Below are 20,083 nucleotides of genomic sequence, written 5' to 3' on the forward strand. Positions count from 1 at the left end.
GTCGAATTGAGAATCTAATATCTTTTAGGTGAGAAAAAAAAAAGACCACAGTAAAGAGGCAGATATTTCTTTTATACAGACCATGGTCTTTTGCAACTGAAATTCTGCAGAACTATAGTCGAATACATCATGTATATGTTGTAATCATCACGCATAATTCAACTGTGACAAAATGTAGTGTGCTATTAAAAATTTTCTGGTTACCTAAGTAAAAAGAAAATCATCAGACCAAATTATAAGGTGGAGAATTTCGGTGCCTCTGGCTTGTTTGGAATTGCCAACGTGAAAAAATTCAGCGGAGTTATAGGCACGCGGCATATATCGATGGCCCGTACTTAGAAACTGCTGGTTGTAAAGTTGTATCCTACCATGGGATGACTCATGTTACTCAAAAAAGAAAGGAAAGACATGACGAGTGCATATTGGATACTACTGTAAGACAACATAGCAGAACGCAACTTCTAATGTGGTCATGAAAAATAAGTGGCAAAAATTAAATGCACATTTTGGCAGGACTTGTTTCTAAAACTAACATGACGGGTAGTAAAATGTCATTATTTTGAATTCAAGGAATCAAAAGGAATGCCCGAATTTTCCGAAGATTCACTTATTAAGTTCCATTCCACCACCGTCCGTAGAAACAAAAGAAAAGAACCGCTGAAAATAGAAAAATTTGGTGCAGCGGTAAGAAGAGGTCGCATTGCACAAATGAGGACGAATAGTTTCGGCATGTCAAAAGAAACTAGGGATTAGGTAAGAGAAAAGCACTCTGGCGTTGAGGCGGTGGAACTGCTGCAAAAAAAAAAAAAAAAAAAAAGACCAGCAACTCACAAGTGGGCATCCGGCAGCGTACACAGCTGTGTTCGAACAGCTCGTCAATGTGTGACCGAGAGGCGGCGAAGGTCAGAAATAGAAATTACGCGACAATGCTAATATTTCATGGGCCGTCTTATTGTCGTCACGCCTTCATAGTTATGTGCGCGTCAGAGTGCACGGGTTAGAATACACCAGTAGTCGGCTGGATTTTCACACGATATGCCGGTGACACCAAGAGTTGATATCCCTTCGGGAGCCCCATGCAAAGTTCAGAAGCAGGCTTTCTCGCATGCCACAGTTGACCAAATCGGGATGACAGGAAAAGTTGTGAAGGTAGCAGGACAAGCTTCATTGTACAACATCATAAAATGATGAGAAAAAATTTGCTGTGGTTTAGCTTGTGGTTACAAATAGAGTTACGCGAAAGCAATCTGCATGGCTACGCTTAGGTTCGGCTTAAAAGTAAAAACATGGCTATTATTTATGCCATAGGGGAATCACTTCACGTATGAGCACCTCTTGCCTCTCGTCTTTGATCATCCGTATTCGAGTGTAGAAGACCTCTAGTGGTATGACATCATCTCTACGTCGAATTCCGAGGCATACAGCTGTCACAACGTTCGAACGAACCTTCTGTCCTAGCAACTCGAGTGTTGTCGTTCGCCTGTACCAACTACCGAGTCTTCTTCTTCTTCTTGCGGACAGGCAGGACGAAATGGCGAGACTGTGGCCAATTAGAGCTCTCGCTACATTCGCGTTGCGGTTGCTCGAAGCAGGTGGTCGGCCATCTTGTTTGAATCCCTCGCAGTATGTGGGAAACGCCGCCAGTGGAATTACACATGGGGTCCAAGCTTAACAGCTTCCTAATGTCACCGCTACACACGACAAACGCCAGAGACTCTCAATCGAATAGCATATAGCTTTTCATTTTTGCCTTCACTATTTCGCTCTTTCGCTTGCTTTACCACTCTGTGAGGCTATTTGTCCTATGCTGATGGCCCACATACCAAGGTGTGAGGGGATGTTACCCCCGCTTTTTCGTGTAGCCCAACGCCTCCATGTCTTGTCTTCTGGCTCTTTTTCTGCTCCTTCCCACCCTTCTAATGCAATTTTTGTTTTTATTTATTTTTTATCTTTTTTTTTTGCATGAGTATGCTGATAGTTAATAACCCGTGCATCTTTTTTCAGAGGTCGACTCGAAAATGGAGAAAGGGGAAACGCCGCCGCTGTGATAGCTTTTGGCTTTCAGCCGTTGTAGCTTCTTTTTATTGTCTGTATTCCATCGTTATCATTCGTAGCACTGAGTCGGCGATCTTGGTGGTAGTAAAAGAGTGGTAGTGTGTGAGCTAATGACAAAGAGAATCCGAATATAATTGTTTTTCTCATGTTAACCCGTGGTGTTTCGTGTTGTTCTTCGTGGAACCTTCAACGACTGTTGCGGGAAGTGAATGCCCTGCCGCCTATAGGCGTACTGATGCAATCACGCTAAAGGTCCGTGGTTGTCTTCTACAGTAGGCTTTTCTTACTGATCGAAGAAGCAAACCGATACTCGTATAATATAGTAGAATTCGAAGCAATGCTTTTTAAAGGTTAAATTTTCCTTTGAAAGTGCTTACCTGGCTTGAGAACTTTTTTGATGAGGAAAAACACTTGTATGAAACCACCAGTTGATTCATTTCTCTTCGCCTTGCCGCTCCATACTGCGATGGTAAAAAATCACAAATAAAACAAACGTAATTAGTACGTGTGCTCTATGCTGTTATTTAGTACCCTGTTTAATTAATTTGCTAAACAACATGTGCTCATAAACCTTTTCTCAGCATGACAAAAAAATTGTGATTTCATTCACAAACTTGTACCAGTCACGGCTTAAGGATGTCAAAGAAATAAATTACAGGAATATGGACAAGAAAAAAACGTGTCACGCGCATACTGCCAAGCACAGAAAACAGAAAGCTCAGGTGCAGAAACTAGGCCGAGCTATATTGATCATAGCTTTTGAAAACTGTGTTTTAACAACCAAATAAACGAGAATATTGGTCTTGTATCAAAACGGAAGCAATTTTTTTTAAACGTCAGGGGAGTTCGAGCGATAAGTACGGCCTGGCGCACTAGTTTAGAAGCAAGCTAGGTTAAAAAACGGGAGCTTCACCGAAACAAGGTGTCTCGAGGAAGGCCCTGCTTGAATGACAGCCGAAATTTCATACAGGCTCGCTGCATGCCACATAGACAAGAATCAGACATAAAACTTGTCTGTTGATATTCGCCAGTAACTGAATCATGGGATCATTAGCAGCTCTATACTGATTAAATGTTTCCATTAGTATGGATACACTTCCCTCCACTGAGGTCCGGAAAAAAATGAAAATGCGAGGCAGCGCGAGCTTCAAATAAACTGTACCACGGACTTTTACTGCACGATGTGTGATCAAGAAGAAACGCTCGATATTTCCCAGTGCTACAGCATACAAGTCGGCATCAACGTGTTCTGCAGCATCCACGGCCTCGAGATCGACGGAGCCTTTCGCGCACTCATACAGCGGTAATAAAAGCTATGAAAACAACAGCATTGTTCCCTAATTTGGTTAAAAACTTTCAGCAGTTAATCCCTAACCTCCCAGAAATAAACGTGTTCCAAATGTTGGAGCGTTACAGGAGACTATATAATAGTTTGTTTTCTGTGCGGCGCTCGATGCGGGGCTAGGTGCCGTTGCGCACATGCCTCCTTAGTGCAGGCGGCTTAACGCATGCGCGATTGCTCCAGTCGCATACCAATGTTAGCAGTGAAACCGGATTATCGGTTCGCGACCACGTTTTGCTGTCTATAGCGTGTGCTGCTATGGTAGCGAGCGCTACCTGGCGCTCCCACTATGCTGTACGCCAAGCTCATGTGGAGCAGCTAGCGCGGAGCAGCATCGGTAAATTAGCCGACTCTAAAAAAGGCAGTGCTTGTCAGATATCCCGCTCGTGCCGTGCGAATACGCTCCCAGCTGCCGCATATATCTGCTGCGCAGAAACAGCGTCGGGAGCCGAGAACTGATTCTTTCGTTAGCCATGCACGGTTACCATGGCAGCGACACGCGCATGCCTACGTAGCGTGCAAGTCGAAGGCATGTCCCGTGATGCATCTGGGCTTTGTGCCAGGGTAGCGTTGATTTTGGTCCTAGAGCCTTTTAAAATCGAGAGCTAAAAATACAAGTCGCGCAAGACGACCGAGAACAACAGTTGGCTTTATCCACCGGCAATACTCTCATTTCATTGAAGGTAGCCTTCAGCCGCCTTGGCTTCGGGAGGTAGTGGGTTCGAAACCCACTGCCGGCCGGACACTCACCGGTTTTCTCAAATGGGTACAAGCCACGACCCGGCTTGGTGCTCGGCTTACCAGGGCTCGTAGCTTGGGAAAGCCACGATCCCTGCTATAGAGCTATAGCCACGCGCAGCTATATATAGAGGAATACACCTCCTACTGGGTGCCGCCGAGCGAACTGAAGCAGAAGCGCAGAATACTTACATTACATGAACAGGCTAAGGCGCTTCGTAGGAAGAAAAAAATACAAAAAAAAAAAAAAACGGTAAAGGAAGAATCAAAGAAGCTTCCACGCGCCAGTCGCCAGCGGCACAAATATTACGCTCTATAAGAAATATCAGCTTAGGTCTCAACTAATTCAGACACTCATTACTTTTCCACTGGCTATGTACAGTAAGATATATAATAATAGGCTCATATATTGTATTTGGTCTCATGTACATGCTAACCATGAAACAGAAAGTAATGTTAGATTTCTGAGGAGGAAGAAAAAAAAAGAGGGGGTGGGGGGGAGTAATAAAAGTTCCACTCTTTGACACAATAGTTTGGCGAAAATCGATAGCGATAAAAATGCTGTTTTCGCAGGTTTGATACGTGCTACGTAGTATACTGAACCAAACAGAATCAGGGGCATACTTCGGAAAAGCAACTTAGGTGGGGGTCAGGTTGAGACTTCAAATCTACAAACGTCGGCAGCTAGTTCTCTAAATTGCTAACTGTCGGGACCATTTTGCTGCTCAGCTATAGAGGAATACGCCTTCAGCGCCATTTAGTGCTTGCCATTGGAGGGTGATCCTCGCACTAGCCTTCCGTAAATGTACTCTCAAGGCTTCGCTGGCAGCATGCACTCGGCGCTTGCCTTCTGGTGCTGAGAAAAACATTCCAGTCGCGGCTTCTGGCCGAAGCAGCAGTTATTAAAAACTGAACTCAAAGATGCCAGCGCAATCTAGGGCCAGGTATGGTTCAGCTTCCAATGCTCGCTGAACAAAACCAATTTCGCCAGAATAATACTGAGCCTGTTTCTTTGGGACCCCTCTTAGTTCAGTGGGACCATTGGGTGTCTGGAACATGGGGCCGTATTGTTTGAGCTTCCATTTTCCATTTGATCCGTCAGCACGGTGGAAGCATCAGACGAAAGCTGCGAGCGGCCGGTCACAGAATTCACACAAAAATTCCGAGAGCACTGCGGAATGTATACACTGCAGAAATGCGAAAGCCTTAACGTTGCTGGTGCACAAGGATCTCATTGTCATTATCAACTAAATGCACCGTCATTATCATTGCTAATGTCATCATTGTCATTATCATTAATTCAAGTGTCATTGTCATCGCTACTATCATACTTACGGTAGACAGGGAGAATTATGATGTGCGTTTCATGGTCTCGGGCGTGGCGCAGTTGGTTGAAGCGTTCTGCTGAGAATCCGAGGAATGGAGGTTCGATATCCGGTAGAGAAATAATTTTATTTTGCGAGGATATCATCCTGACGTCATTTGATTGAAAGCTATAGTGAGACCGAACGAACGCCGACACTATGAGCCATTAAAGGCTATCACTTTAATAGCGGCTCCCGCAGTCGGCGATAGCCATAGTCACTCGCTGCACGCGCTGGATAACTAGGTGTCGCGCCATGCAGCCAATGTTAGGTGCGGTCTCTAATGAGCCCATCATCCGGTTGTCTCCCGCGGACGCTTGAAAGGCCGGCTGCATCACCAAAGCAATGCCAGAGGGCCTAATATATCTGAAACGGGAAACCAAAACTTGTGGAATGCTGCCTCTGGATTTTAACTATCTACAAATGTTCTACCTGTTGTGGATATCAGCGGCTGTAAGAGGAGAAAGGCGCAGGTAAATTTCTAATTCGGGGAATGTTTAGTTGCGCCGATGTTGCAATGTCGAGAATACTGAAGTCCCCACCCGTCTCCCTCGCTTTCCGTGCTTTTTGAGCGTAGCACTACTAGCCGCAATCAGGGATTTCGCCGATATCTGTCCGAAGCCGCTCCATCCTTTTATTTCTCTTTCTGTGAACCTAAAGTGTGAAAGAGAACGCGGCGACGCACGTGTCACGTTAGCTTAGCCCGAGGAGGGGGAGTGGCCTCACAGCTGCAGCCAGTGAGAGAGTGGCTCGTGACACAGTTGTGGCTGTCGCGGCAGTGACGGGGCAATGTTGTGCAAACAGGCGTTACTCCGGGCTGAGCAGTCGCATGTCGTTCGCGCACCCTCAACCTCGGTCTCTGTCTCCTCGCGTCAATCACCCATCAGCATTCATGGATGCAAGATGTGAGCTCGCGGTGCTCCCTAGAGCTCGGCTCCGCGATGCTTTTGGCGAACCTGCCTGACTCGACGTACCAGTGCCTACTCGAATACATTAACGCAATCTGGACAGGGGAAACCCCCTTACCCATCGATTGGAAAACGGCATTTGTGACTTTCATCCCGAAAGCTGGAAAACCAATCGACACGGATATCCTCCGCCCTATCTCTCTCACCTCCTGTGTGGGCAAACTAATGGAGACTATGGTGCGCGATCGGCTATCCGAGTATCTTGAACACAGGCACACTTTCGCGAACACCATGTTCGGATTTCGCCCACACAGATCCGCACAGGACGTCCTTCTCCAACTTAACAGAGAAATTCTCAACTCATTCGAACGCCCCCCCCCCCCCAATGACCGGGTTGTACTGGCCCTGGAATTGAAAGGCGCTTTTGATAATGTCAGACATGAAGTCATACTGACCCATCTAAGTGAAACACACTGTGGCAGCAATACTTTCAATTATATAAGACAATTCCTTACAGACCGACAATCCTACATCAAAATAAAAGACGAGGAGCACGGACCATTCATGCTCGGCACGCGGGGCACACCTTAGGGCGCAGGTCTCTCCCAGCTGCTTTTTAACATTTCCATGATGCGTCTACCGGCCCAGCTGGCTGAGGTGGAAGGCGTGTAGCTCGCGCTCTACGCCGGAGACATCACCCTATGGACAACGCAGTGCAGTGTGGGCGACATTGAAACCTGCCAGAAAACAGTGGCGAGCATAGTGGACCGCTATGCCCGGCGCTGTGGTCTTTAATGTTCCCCCCAGAAATCACAGTTTGTGCATCTCCGCCCCTCTCCGAGATACACTACACAAATCTCGCTCTCGCTTGCGAGCGGTCCCATTCATGAATCAAAAGAGATCAGAGTACTCGGTCTCTTCATCCATCACCAAAGACGCCCTGACACAACACTTGCCAAGCTCCGCCAAGGGGGGGACCGGGTGGGCCGTATGGTCCGCCGGGTGTCTAACAAACGCGGGGGGTTGCGAAGTAAGGATGCCTTGCGGCTTGCGAACGCCTTCGTAACCAGTCGAATCCTGCATTCGACTCCTTATCTCCACTTGCGGAAGCACAAGGAGGATACCCTCGAGGTGAACCTCCGAAAAATCATGAAACGTGCCCTCGACCTCCCAATCTCCACTTCTAACATTCGGCTCATTGCCCTAGGGGTGGTGAACACTTTCAGGGAGCTTCGGGAAGCACATTTGATGAACCAATATACCCGCCTCACACAGACAGTGTCGGGTCGCCGCCTTCTTGCCCGGCTAAACATTCAACATAAACAGTTCACAGAGGAGAGGCTCGGCATCCCAGAACTCTGGAGACGCGCCCTCAGAGTGCGGCCTCTCCCTGCCAACATGTCACAAGAAGACCATAATGGGCGGCGCCTGGCGCGGGCGGAAGCCTTGGCCCGCCATTACGACAACAAATCAGGTGTGTTCTACGTGGATGCCTCGGGCCCCCCTCCGGGGGGCTGATCGTTCACAACGGGAACACAGTCGATGGCCTTACATTCAAGGCCAAATCTATAACACACGCTGAAGAGGTAGCCATTGCACTCGCCGCCTCAGACCACACTTAAATATACCATCACCGACTCACGAGGGGCTTGTCGGAACGTCGCCCAAGGGTGGACCACCCCCTTAGCCTATAAAATATATCAAAATTGCAGTCGGGACACGGACCCCGCGTGCTGATACTCGTCTGGGCTCCTAGCCACCAGGGTCTTGGAGGGAACGAGGTAGCTGACGCAGCCGCCCGTGCGCTTTCTCTCCGGGCAGTTACCTCGGGACTCGAATCGGCGAGGACATCGATTCCAATCCGGCGTACACATTAAAAGATGTAATTTTGTATCAAAACTCGCATCGCAAATACCCTAACCCCTGCAAAGGGTTAGGCAAAGCGAACGAGAGGCTGCTTTTGCGCCTCTTCACTAACACGATGCTGTGCCCGGCAGTCATTCAACATTTTGACTCCCAATTCACTGGCCAGTGCTAGTACTGTGGGGAGGTGGCTGACATCTACCACATGGTATGGGCCTGCCAAAGAAACCCATCTCTTCCCCCCATCCCTAACCCTTCCCGGGAGGACTGGGAGGTGACCCTGCTCGGCTGCTGCGACCTACAGGCCCAAAGGGCCTTAACGCGGCGTGCGCGGGCGGCGGCAACCACCAATGGGGTCCCTGACTAAGGTCTCCACCAAGTATTATAAGGCCGAGGCCCTTAAGGCTCCGTGTCGAACAAAGCTCCAAATTTACAATAAATGTTTTCACCACCACCACCACAGCTCACCGCATCGTGAAGCAGCTTGTGCTCACCTCCGCGCCTAAACGGGTGCTCGCCTTCAAGCCCACTTCTCAGGTTTTCTAGAAAGCGCAAAATGCATATAGAAGTATGGCAGGGACAAGCAGTGCCAGTGCACTTAATTCGCATTTGATTAACTATGCATATCGAGACGGCAATTGTTTTCCAGTGCGTGCAAGGAGTCTATTAAGCCGAGTTCGTACCATAGTCAACTTCGTCACAGGCGAACTCTCTCAGGCGCTCGTGTTGGTCCATTTCTTTATAGGTTTTGTTGTTCCGGTCTTTCACGAAGCTGTCGAGCGGCTTTTCCGGCGGGCAGCCACCTTTGAAAAACAAGAGAGGTCAATTAAAAAAAAGGCACATTATCTATCCTTTTCTTTTTTCTGTGAGTCGTGCTTCGCGAAAACAATGTAGAGGAGGAAGGTCCTGTGAAAGAGAAAATAACTTACAGGCTTCAAGATCATGGGTCTAATACGTCACTAACGTTTCGTCCCGGTTAAGAAGTGGACGCAGCATTTAGGCATCGGAGCTGCTCCAGGGCAAATATATTCCGAAAGATATTCCGCTTATTTGCCTAAAGAGCCATTAAAGAAAGTTTCGCGAGTATACACGTTGTATAGCGTGAATGTTGCAACATGCTTGAAATGCTGCTGCACATATTTTTTGGCTAAGGTTAACTTAAAAATGGAGCAAACGCGACGCGAGTGGTGGAAAGGCGGTTTAGCGAAATAAGATGGACACTTGGACAGTTTCTTGTTGGTTTCATCTGCAGGTATTATAGGAAAAAAGGGTTGGTTGGGGCTAAATTGAGGTTTGAGTAATGAGTAGGTGCGATGCTGGACTTTGCCGGTCCTCTTTCGAGCTTACCTTCCACGCAAGTGCAGACATCGGTGTCGTTACAGTGGAGCTTGAGTAAGGGGCTTGTCTTGTCGGGTGAGTAGAATCGTGTGCAGGAAAAGTCTGAGCAAGCAAGAAATACAGCGCTCAGTCCAGATAACTATGAAGTACCCTTAAAAACAACCTTGTTTGTTGTCAAAGTTATAGGTGCAATGAACTGGACGCAGAAAATGACTGCAGGTTTTGCTTGTTTTTTTTTTTTTTCGTTCTTCAGACTACCGTGTTTTAGGTGTTGAGAGATTTGTTTGCTGCAATAGTGACAGAACAGAGCGGTAGGCTTGTTTAAGAAAATCACGAGTTCCGTTCTCCCTGTCATACATGTTCTAGAATAACAAACAAAAAAAGAGGTTTCAAACGGAAACGCAGGATGCAAGTAATGTGTTCTTGGTTCCGGAGACGATTCGATGGCGTTTGCATGACACCTACTATTTCCATGTCACCGGCACCATTTATTGCTTCCAGTGCTACAGCGGGCCAACTAAAATCTGGATCCTGACAGCAAATTGTCTGTACTCTCTAGCTGTACAGTGCAGCATCCTTTACCTCTGGGGCTTCTTCGTTTCTCCCTTCAGAACTCCATTCGTTCAGCAAACCTTTTACTATTCATGTAATTAATCCCTTTCATCACTTCAGAAACAGCGCTAAAAATGTCCTAATGCATGATTCCAATATATACGGCAACACAGGGTAGTTACATCTGAAACCTTCGAAAAAGGGTACAAAGAGGTCATGTGAAATACTCATGCCGTTCCGTCTAGATCAGGATAACTGTAACAGGGAAGACGTTATAACCAAACTAATGTGTGCTGAATAGTCTTAATCTGTGAATTTGGTAGGCTCTCTGCTATTTCCTGCCATTGCGGACTCGCTGGCCCCTCTGAATGGAATCCAATTGAATCTTTCATAAATTTCCACGCGAGGTACGCTGGATGGTGCAATGGCGTGCTAAAGTTTTGGCTCATTTGACACACGAAAAGGAAACGCAGGTGCAAACGAGCGCTACCTTATGTGCCCAAGACGAGACGTACACCACACGTCAGTCGAGTCTGGTGCCGCGATTGGCTAGACACGTGAGAGAGAGAAGTCTAGTGTAGTCATGCTGGTTGCGCTTTATGGCTGCTGAGCGTCCGTTTTTTATTCAAAGTTACTCAGAATTAACCTGGGCGAGCACTATATAGCACCATGTTCTAAAGACAGCACAATATTTTCTCTATAGAGTGATTTTGCTCTATTTTGTATAATTATAGGCTGTCGTTGCTATCCTAATAAGATAATGTCCTTTGCGTACCCATATGGGGCGGTCAGTTTTGCTCAACGAGGCATGTAATTTTCAAATTGCAAAAAAAGAATTCATGACTTTTTTTTTCTATGAAGGATGTAGTAATTTTCAAATTGTGGCGAAGGATTCAAGAGCGTAGCTAGTTATGATGTTTGATGACGCTTTTTATCCACATTTTGTTCTTGAGGCGTCTTCACTTTTGTGCTCTTCATTTAAAGTGTTGTCCCGCACAGAAAGAATCTGAATGCATCTTGTAATCAAGTATGTATTATTTCTAAGAACATTCATAAAAGTGATGAAATTATTTTTTCACGTGGACAATTGAAATCCGTGGTGCCTATAGTCAGAGAAAACATCTCATGACACCTTTTAATTAATGGAGACATGCAATATTGCTCATGTGTTCCATGAGGGGTACACTTACCAATAAAACGACAAGACAAATGCTGTCATACATTATGCAAAGCGATATTAAGCGGGTGAAATATTAGGAAGGCGTTGAGCATCGCAACAGCTAGGGCTGTATTGTGGCGCAGCTATTGGGCTGATACGGCCGAAAACTCGAAATGATGAGAGATTTTATGACAAGCGCAGTAAATTGTGCACATTCATATGTTTATCCTGACGAGTTACAGTTATGCTTAGGAAACATAATGATACTTAATGACCCGATGTGGGCTAAGTGACTTCTTACTAAAGTGGCCATTTTAATGCTTGATGTGTAAAATGCTCAAATTTTGAGAATTAGAAGGCTGGTAACGTACCTGGTTCGTAGTAAGAATAGGCCGTCACGTAGCTTGAATGCAAATTACCAGCATTGAATTCTTGCAGAAGAGAAAAATTAACGCAGTGCGTCGTATTTCTAGCAATGAAGGGAACGTAAAGACGTCAACATGGCGACTTGCGTTATTATAAAATTCGATCGTCCCCTCCTTGATGAGCTGCAGGAGAGAGTGGGGAAAAAAGAGCCAAGGATGAAAGCTGTCACAAAGAATAAAGTATGCAGCCGTAACTGGCAGCGTGACACAAAAATCATCGTAACTTCTTAGACAAGGATAGGAAGAAGGACGAACACCACAACACACATTTAAAGTGATTCTCCCATTCCGAAAGGAGGCAGCATTTAGACAGACAAAATTGGCGGAAATGCACCCAAAATACCCAGTCATCATGTTCACGTAGAATCTTTCGCGACATTCCAGCTTTTTCAAAAGAACAAGTTTAAGACGTCCCCGTTGAGTTAGGCGATGCTCACTACTGGCGGCCAACTTGTGGCGCTAGTTGCTGATTTCCAGTAGTGTTCTTGTACGTCGCGTGCATTCTGTCACTCCTCCAGGATTAAATGAAGGTAATATTTAGAGTACTGCCTTCCTGTAGCTGTTGCATAGTCGCCTCTCAGAATGTGTGAAGGAGGAAGATGAACTAGTATAGGATCAAGAAAATACAACAGTGGAGAAAACAACATTAGTCAAGTGAAAATAAAGCAAGACAGACGAAGCATACCTCGTCCAGCTCGGTAAAGTTGGGCTTGAATCCAGTCAAAAGGCCCACTTCCAAGATGACCATGCCATCTGGAGCATCCTCGAGCGGACTGCACATGTGGGCAAGCGCGGTGTTACCATTCTGTATAGCTTGAAACAGTTTCACATCTTTACCTACCCACTCCAGGAACAGAAATATTTCTAAAAAAATCTTGAAAGATTCGTGAATATGAAAGAAGGCTGTCGCTGAGGTTTAGTCTGTAGACGTGAGCTATCTGGAATATATATTTTTAGATAAACTGTAATATTGCCAATTTCAATCTAAGTATAGGGAATATTCCTTTTTTTTCCTTTATTTTGTTTCTCAGACAGTGTCTAAGAGGAGGCCAAAGCTAAAGGCGTGACGAGGCTTTGGCCCCTTTTACAAGTTTTTGCATCAAGAACAGAACTAAAGGCAACACTTCGGTCAGTAGCGGGAATATACCCTTACAAACTCACAACTATTTTATTGACACCATAATTATCACATACACATCATTGAGTCGTGTAAGAAATCGCAGAAGTAACTAAGAAGCGTCTGTATTCACGTTTAAAAACAGTAAACGATTTGCTCAAATTGATGCGCATTCCAGAGTTGTTCAATAGTTTGGTAGACTGAAAAGTTAGTGTTTGGCGACCATAATTAGTTCGTGTCATAGGCACTTTCCTTTTAGGATCGCGGATCGGATATACACTGCTATGTTCTCCTGGGGTGATAAGCGGTTTGTTTTGTGGTGGATCCACTGTAGTAATTTAAATTAATAGACCTGGTTTGCTTTCAGCATGTTATATTTAATGAAAAGTGGTGCGGTCCGTAAGTTGCGTCTATCGCCTCGGTAGTTCTCGCAGAAGCGTAGAGCCTTTTTTTTTTGTGCGACAATTAATTTATTATAGTAATAGGCTGTCGTCGTTCCCCAAACTCATATTCCATAACTTAGCCTAGAGTAAAAAAAAAAAAAAACAATAGTATAATACCTGCTTTAAGGAAGTGGGTATAAGGTTTCTAATTCTATAGATGCTCCCAGTTACTAGCGCCAAATAAGATTTACCAGCTTTTTGTTTATTAACATGCGTAGTCCATGACAACTCTTCGCTGAACCATACGCCAAAAATTTTTTGCTCTTTTACCTGTTCTGTCGGAGCTCCATCATAAGTTATATTTATAGTTGTGTAGTCTCGCCTATTGAAGGATTATGTACTTTGTTTTACTTGTATTCAAATTCAGTTTATTATTTAAAAGCCATCGTGACAATTTAAGCCGGTATTTATTTGCAGCTTTTTCCAAGCTTGCTTTGCTTGCCAGTGAAGAAGACATTGTTGTCATCCACATATAAAACTATATCGGTAAAGCCAGTGATTGAGGTAATGTCATTGATATATACCAGAAATAAAAATGGCCCTAACATGGATCCCTGGGGCACAGCATAAAGAATTCGCGTTTTGCTGGATGATATGCCATTAATGTCAACATACTGATAGCGCTCACAAAGGTAACTTTAATCAAATTCAGCGCTATTCCTCGTACGCCATACATATCAAGCTTTTTTAATAAAATGCTGTGCTGTACAGTGTCGAATGCTTTCTTTAGGTCCAGAAATACATCTAGGGTTAAATGTTTGTTTTCAATATTCCCATCTGTTGGTTGATACAGATGGGCTCTTCTAAGTGCGCATGGCTTACGGAATGCACCATAGGCATTTGGATTAAAAAGGAAATTATTTGAGATCTATGAAAGCAGAACATTGGAAATGCCTAAGCACAGCAAAAAGAAAAAAAAAGAAAAATGACTACACTTAATTTTCAGACGGCATTTATTAGTGCTAAGAAAACACCTACACAGAGAAAAAGAGGGACACGAGACTGGCTCTTCTACATCTAGTTTATTGCACAGGATAGATAAACAATAGATACCGAAGAACACACATGCGGAGACCGCATTCAGGCAATGATTTGTTTAGGCTTATATCTAGATCATTTTTTGAGAAGCCTGCGAAATGGCGAAATGCGAATCGAAACGTAACGTAATCCCATGTTGAAAAATTACATTTGCATATGCGTAAAATGTGAACTATAACCGCAGGCTCTTACCTTGCACAAACCTCCATGTGGTATTTCGGGCCAGACTCTGGACATGAGCACGTTACTTCGACACCTGAGAACGCGACCGATTCACGTGAGAAAACACGAAAACACGAATGGCAAATGTTATTGAGAGCGCGAAAAAAAGAAAATAACACCACTTTAGGCGTAAAAAGGGTGCTCGAATGTCCTAGGGCTAACACCCTACATTAAAAAGAGCGAAGAAGAGGTTAGACTAGGCGCTTAAACAGTTGTCTACCACGGGTTGTGTAAAATGGAAGAGGGGCTCATAAGAAAAAGCGAAGGGGAAAAGTGTGGTCTGAAAGCCACAAACCGCTGCAGCAGTCACCGCGGGACTGTGAGGGTTGCCGCGTGTTGCGGCCTCAACAGAACGTTTAGCACTACATTTTCGACGAAAAACGCTGGACATTTGCACAGCGAAATAAATTTCACCTGAAGTAGTGCTGCTGAAGACGCAGGTTGTTAGCCCTGGGACAGCGTTACATCTTTAAGGGTGTAAAATTTGTAGAGTGTATAAAAATGTTAGGCATGTAAACTTGTCTCCTTCAGTGCTTGCAGCTATTACATATGCAGGTATACATACATATGCGACAGTACCAGCAGCAGCGTAAGGGCTTTATAGATGGCGGCCAAATTATGTTATATTTTTTGCATGTGCGAGGCTTACTCGGCTCGCTGACCCATAATGAGATTGTAGCATATTGGCGATCGCGTTCGGCTGCGTAACCGAAGGACGCGACATGGAATCCTGGCCGCGTCGATCCACATTTTCTTGGAGACGAAATTTGAAAGCACGGGTCTCTTACATACTTTAGTGCGGCTTTGGAGTGGTAAAAACTCTACATCCACCTCTGCTCACATCTGTATGCCAGAATGCTTAGTTCAGGGTAAAAATTACAGGACAGCGTTTAAGTCTGCTTATGAGTGAAAATGGCGAAAGCCACTTTACAGGGCTGTTATTGAGAACAGCCTTGTAAAGTGGCTTTCACCATTTTCACTCATAAGCAGACTTAAGCGATGTCCTGTAATTTTTACCCTGAACTAAGCATACTGTCATAAAGATGTGAGCAGACGTGGATGTAGAGTGGATGCATCTTCATTGTCATCCCTACCATCATCATCTCATCATTATCATCACTGTCGAAATCACGCCATAGTGTATTAGTCTTTTACCGGTTCGGAAGAACTGTGATGTGTGCCTTATGATTTGCTTATATTGATGGAACTATTTAGTTCACAGAAAAGCCGATCAGCGAAGCCTTTTTTCCGAGGGCAGTGCGCTTTGGTGCGGGGAGTGTATGCTGCCCTGGAAGGGCTGCCTAGTTGGCTACCACATGTTGATATGTGTGTGTGTATGCCTGAATTTTTACATTTGTTATGGTGGAAAATTACTGGGTTATAGCGGGCTTACATAATATGTATACAGCCCGATGATTTCAGGCATGAGCTATTTTAGTTTCTGTTTCTCGGAAGGTTTGCCATGCAATGAAGAAAAAAAAAAAGCCCGACGTGGCCTAAAGGTTTACGCGCTCGGCATGGGGTTCGGAGGGGCAGTGGCTCGATTCCCAGTGGATACATTTTTTTGTAGTTCGTAAGGATATTTCTTGTGAAGATTTCCGCAACCTATGAGCCTAGAAAGGCGTTCGCCTTAAAAACACCAAACTAATTCTGAAAGACGAATCAAGCTGCTTGCGCAGAACCGTCGCATCAGTACAACAAGAGCTGACGGGTGCGTTGGTCAGACATGATCTCCAGCGCAACAGCGCAACGGAATGAGACCAGAGGCCAGCGCTGTCTCTCGTCCCTTCTTGTGCTCTATAGCCTCGTGCCGTTGGGCTGTTGCACTAAGATCATGTCGCATCAGATGACTGATCTCCATTTCTTCTTAATAAGGCGAACGCTTTTTATGCTCCTACTGTCGTGGACAAAATGAGTCCCGCTCTTGCGGCGGCTTTGATTGGCCAAGGCAGGATGATGTCATAGAGGTCTCGACCAATCACAGACCACCATCACAGTAGCGCGAATGCATGTCTTATATGGCCATATGGCAATCAATGATCAATTACAAATTAATGACTAAACATTCATTAATAATGCCTAATGATCAGTCATAATTGATCACATAATAATTTAAATAATTACTAACTAAAATGTAATTACCAATTATTATCGACTAATAATAATGCCTAATTATTTACTACTTAATATAATAAAAACTAATGTCTAATTGATTAGTTAATAATTTAAAAATGTCTAATTCGTATAGTAATTACACAAATAATGATCTAAACTTAAACGTTTCTAGGCGTTGTGTAGACGATGCTTGGAACATTCTCGAAACTCGTCACAGTTGCGTAGCAGAATGCGGCACTCAGTCTTTCGCCTTTCAATACATTAGGCGCTAAAGTCCCTTGTAATTTTTATGTTTGACAGGATACCTCCTCATTCCTCCCTTCATAGTTCGGCTTAGGTGTTCATCGAGAAGTCAGACAGTTAGTGCGCCCTTTCCTTTCCTCAGAATAATTTTTTCTAATGTTGATTTTCCCATTAGATTACTAGTATATGCCTTACGCCCATTGTTTTGAATGCCGCCGTATTCATCACCTTTCACCGTTATTCTGCGTCGTGAATGTTTGTAAAGGCTGCTAAGTGAAAACAATGATTTCGAGGAAAGGAAAGACGCACTACGTAACTATTTCGCTTCCACGACTCATACGCTAAGCCTTGCCTGTAATGCATTTCATGCTTAGATATATACTCTCGATAACGAAATGAGCTAGGATATTTTCGACGCCGAATATGGTTAAGTCACTACACCTGACGACAAATTAATGCCACTCTCAGAATACGCTAATAAGCCGAACTGGCTGCTGAGCAAAATAAGTTTTTGGGCAAGTTGGTGACATTCTTGATTCATAATAGCAGCGAAGGGACACGAATAAACAAAGAAGAAACACGCAACACACAGCGAAGTTGTGTTTCGTGGTTCTTCTTTTACGTTTGTGTTCGCTCGCTGCTATTATGAATAAAAAATGCTTGCTAAACGAATGTAGCGGGGAAGCCAAGTGACCCACTGAGTGAGCAAAGTATGATCCTGAACTATAGCGCTCATATCCCATCAACACTCTTGGGACACGCAATACCGACAGCGAATGCAAGAATCGCTGAGTGCTTTTGCATCTACGCTGGTTTAAACACTAATACAGACAGCAAGATGTCTGTGCCTCTGCTGCTTAAAGGCCTATGTGTTGAAAAACAAAATGCGAGAGAATGACAGCGGCTTTGCATTCACACTTACCGCTAGAGGTTGGTGTCAGCACGTTTCCTATATCCCGATCCGTTTTCACAAAGTTGGCTGTGATGTTGAACTGTAAGTAGAAATCACAATAATGCAGCCAGTTTCTGGCCTCTCTAGTAAAGGTACTCATTAGTGCTATTAATGTGATGGTGAAAAAGAGATAAACTGTGCTTAGGCAGGCACATGTATCGGGGGCTATATGGTGCCCACACCGCTTTGTCACACCGAGCTTGTTTCATTCCATGGCGCGAATTCGCAGGAATAAATAGTCTGGTCATTTCGAAAGCTGCCTGTCTCCTTTCTAGTTTGCTTGCTAGTAGCACTACATAACTATGCCGGCTACGTGATGTGGCGGCGTGATGCAAAGAAATTGTCAACATGTAAACTGAGCGCAATTTCTTGAAATAAAAACGAACGAGCACAAAAACTGCTGCAGAAGTAGCTTGGCTGGTTTATTTAATGCTTGTTTGCACAGTCTTCGTCAAAAGCTTATATGGGGTTCGCTTCTAAGCCGCGCAAGCTGGCTCTTGCAGCATTCGCAGAGGTCATACCCATCTGAGGGGGCAGGACCAAAATTATTAATAGCTTCGGGAGATTCACAACACTGAGGAAGCATTACAACCCACACGGGGCCATTATGAGCCACACAGTGTCGCGCAGAAGCAAGTCGCTTGGGCTGAGAATGCACATAGTGTAGAAAGAACCGTTCTGTAACCTGAAGTTCTTGAGAGCGGTCCGGCTGAATTGGGAGGAGAATAGAGAGCATAAAGTAACCTGTATTAGTATTACGCGCAAAAAATATGATATTGAGAACCCAAACATCTTCCCCTAAATCTCGCTTTACACGGTGACAATCATCCTGTGAGTTTTCCTGGGAGGATAGCATGCAGAGATTGAAAGAGCAGCATATTCCCTCAGGAACGAAATTTATTTCATCTGCATCGAACGTGAAGAAACTTTAGGGAGTGATATGGAATCTAAGAAAAAACTACTTCTGATAAAAGTTGTAGGCATCTCAATTATTCTTAGAGATGAATACTCGGCTGCATGCTAATAAGGCATTTCCTTCCATACAAACGAAGAGCATTGACTCTGTCATAAACACTGGCGCACACGAATGCCGATACCTATACACCGCATTACCGGTAATGACCGGGAAAATGCTACCGCTTGCGCAGACACTTATGTTCCCGGTTATATTCGTATACCTAGTGTTTTTGTTCACGTGACGCGCCTCTAGTGACATGTAACAGTGGAAACTGTCTGGCCTCTTTTTAGCAGCATTCGGAGTAGCAAATTCTGCTTAGAAATCAGCATTCGGCGAAATTCGCCATTTTGTAAGTATATGCTAAACTCGCTGCATCTGCAATTTTTGCATTTTTGAACTTGGCCGCGAATGAAGACAGGTGAACAAATTTACGACCTCTGTTTCTGACTTCCACTTTCCCTTTTCACAGTCTGCGCCTGGGTTGCAGATTCTTAGTGATGACAAAACAGTTGAATAGTTTGTTCAGGGCAGCGTCCTGGCTCCAATTTTATTTCTAATTTTTGTTAATGATCTACCCTCTTATGTCAACGTCAATATTAAACTTTTTGCAGATGATTATATAATTTACCAGGAAAAAAAAAATTTTCTTAATGATTATAAGGAACACATACCTTGCAAAGTTCGTTGTCATGAGCTTGAGCGTAGTACGTGTAGTTAAAGTAAAGGACACCGGTTCCAGATCCTTTCACATTGACAAAGATTTTATCACCCGGATTATCAATCTAAAAAAGAAAAAGAAAAGCACCGGTTGGCATAAAAGCGCGTGGAACAAAGTACTACAACAGCGCGCACAACACATCTCAGATTCACGCGCGGCGCCATATTCTTGCTCAAACTTTGGAGACGAATGAAAACAGGAGAAAAGAAATTGTTTATTTTGTGAAAAACAAAAACCAAACAATTGGCTAAGGATATTTTGCACACAGAGTCACGGTGCTCGAAATGGGAACCATTTTTATGGGGGTGTGGCACTCCGCTATCTGGCTGCTCGAAGTTACGTAACGTGCTCTGCTCTAGTTGATCTCAAGCTTTCCGCAAGTTTAAAACCGAAATCGGTCGCCTTGGATGCTAGCGCGGTCACACTGACACAGTTACAGGCATACGCCGCTAATTGGCGTGTTTTCTCTCCGCGGTGCATGATGGGGAGTGGCGAAATCCATGGAGTTGGAAACAAACGTTTCCTTCCTCCAT

At 44.6% G+C, this 20,083-nt stretch overlaps 1 protein-coding gene across 1 annotated transcript in view; it reads right to left on the reverse strand.

Annotated features, from left to right (window-relative positions):
* Nucleotides 1-20,083, reverse strand: part of LOC146205538 (A.superbus venom factor 1-like) — a 107,550-nt gene that overhangs the window by 7,568 nt on the left and 79,899 nt on the right. Inside the window, 9 exon segments of the mRNA XM_084607403.1 lie at nucleotides 2,433-2,516; nucleotides 8,954-9,073; nucleotides 9,618-9,710; nucleotides 11,691-11,808; nucleotides 11,811-11,867; nucleotides 12,430-12,517; nucleotides 14,535-14,598; nucleotides 17,845-17,914; nucleotides 19,504-19,614. Coding sequence (XP_084463529.1) covers nucleotides 2,433-2,516; nucleotides 8,954-9,073; nucleotides 9,618-9,710; nucleotides 11,691-11,808; nucleotides 11,811-11,867; nucleotides 12,430-12,517; nucleotides 14,535-14,598; nucleotides 17,845-17,914; nucleotides 19,504-19,614 — 805 coding nt within the window.

This window comes from Amblyomma maculatum, chromosome 1 (assembly GCF_055883805.1).
Source record: "Amblyomma maculatum isolate TAMU_Amacu chromosome 1, ASM5588380v1, whole genome shotgun sequence".
In the NCBI taxonomy this organism is placed as follows: domain Eukaryota; kingdom Metazoa; phylum Arthropoda; class Arachnida; order Ixodida; family Ixodidae; genus Amblyomma; species Amblyomma maculatum.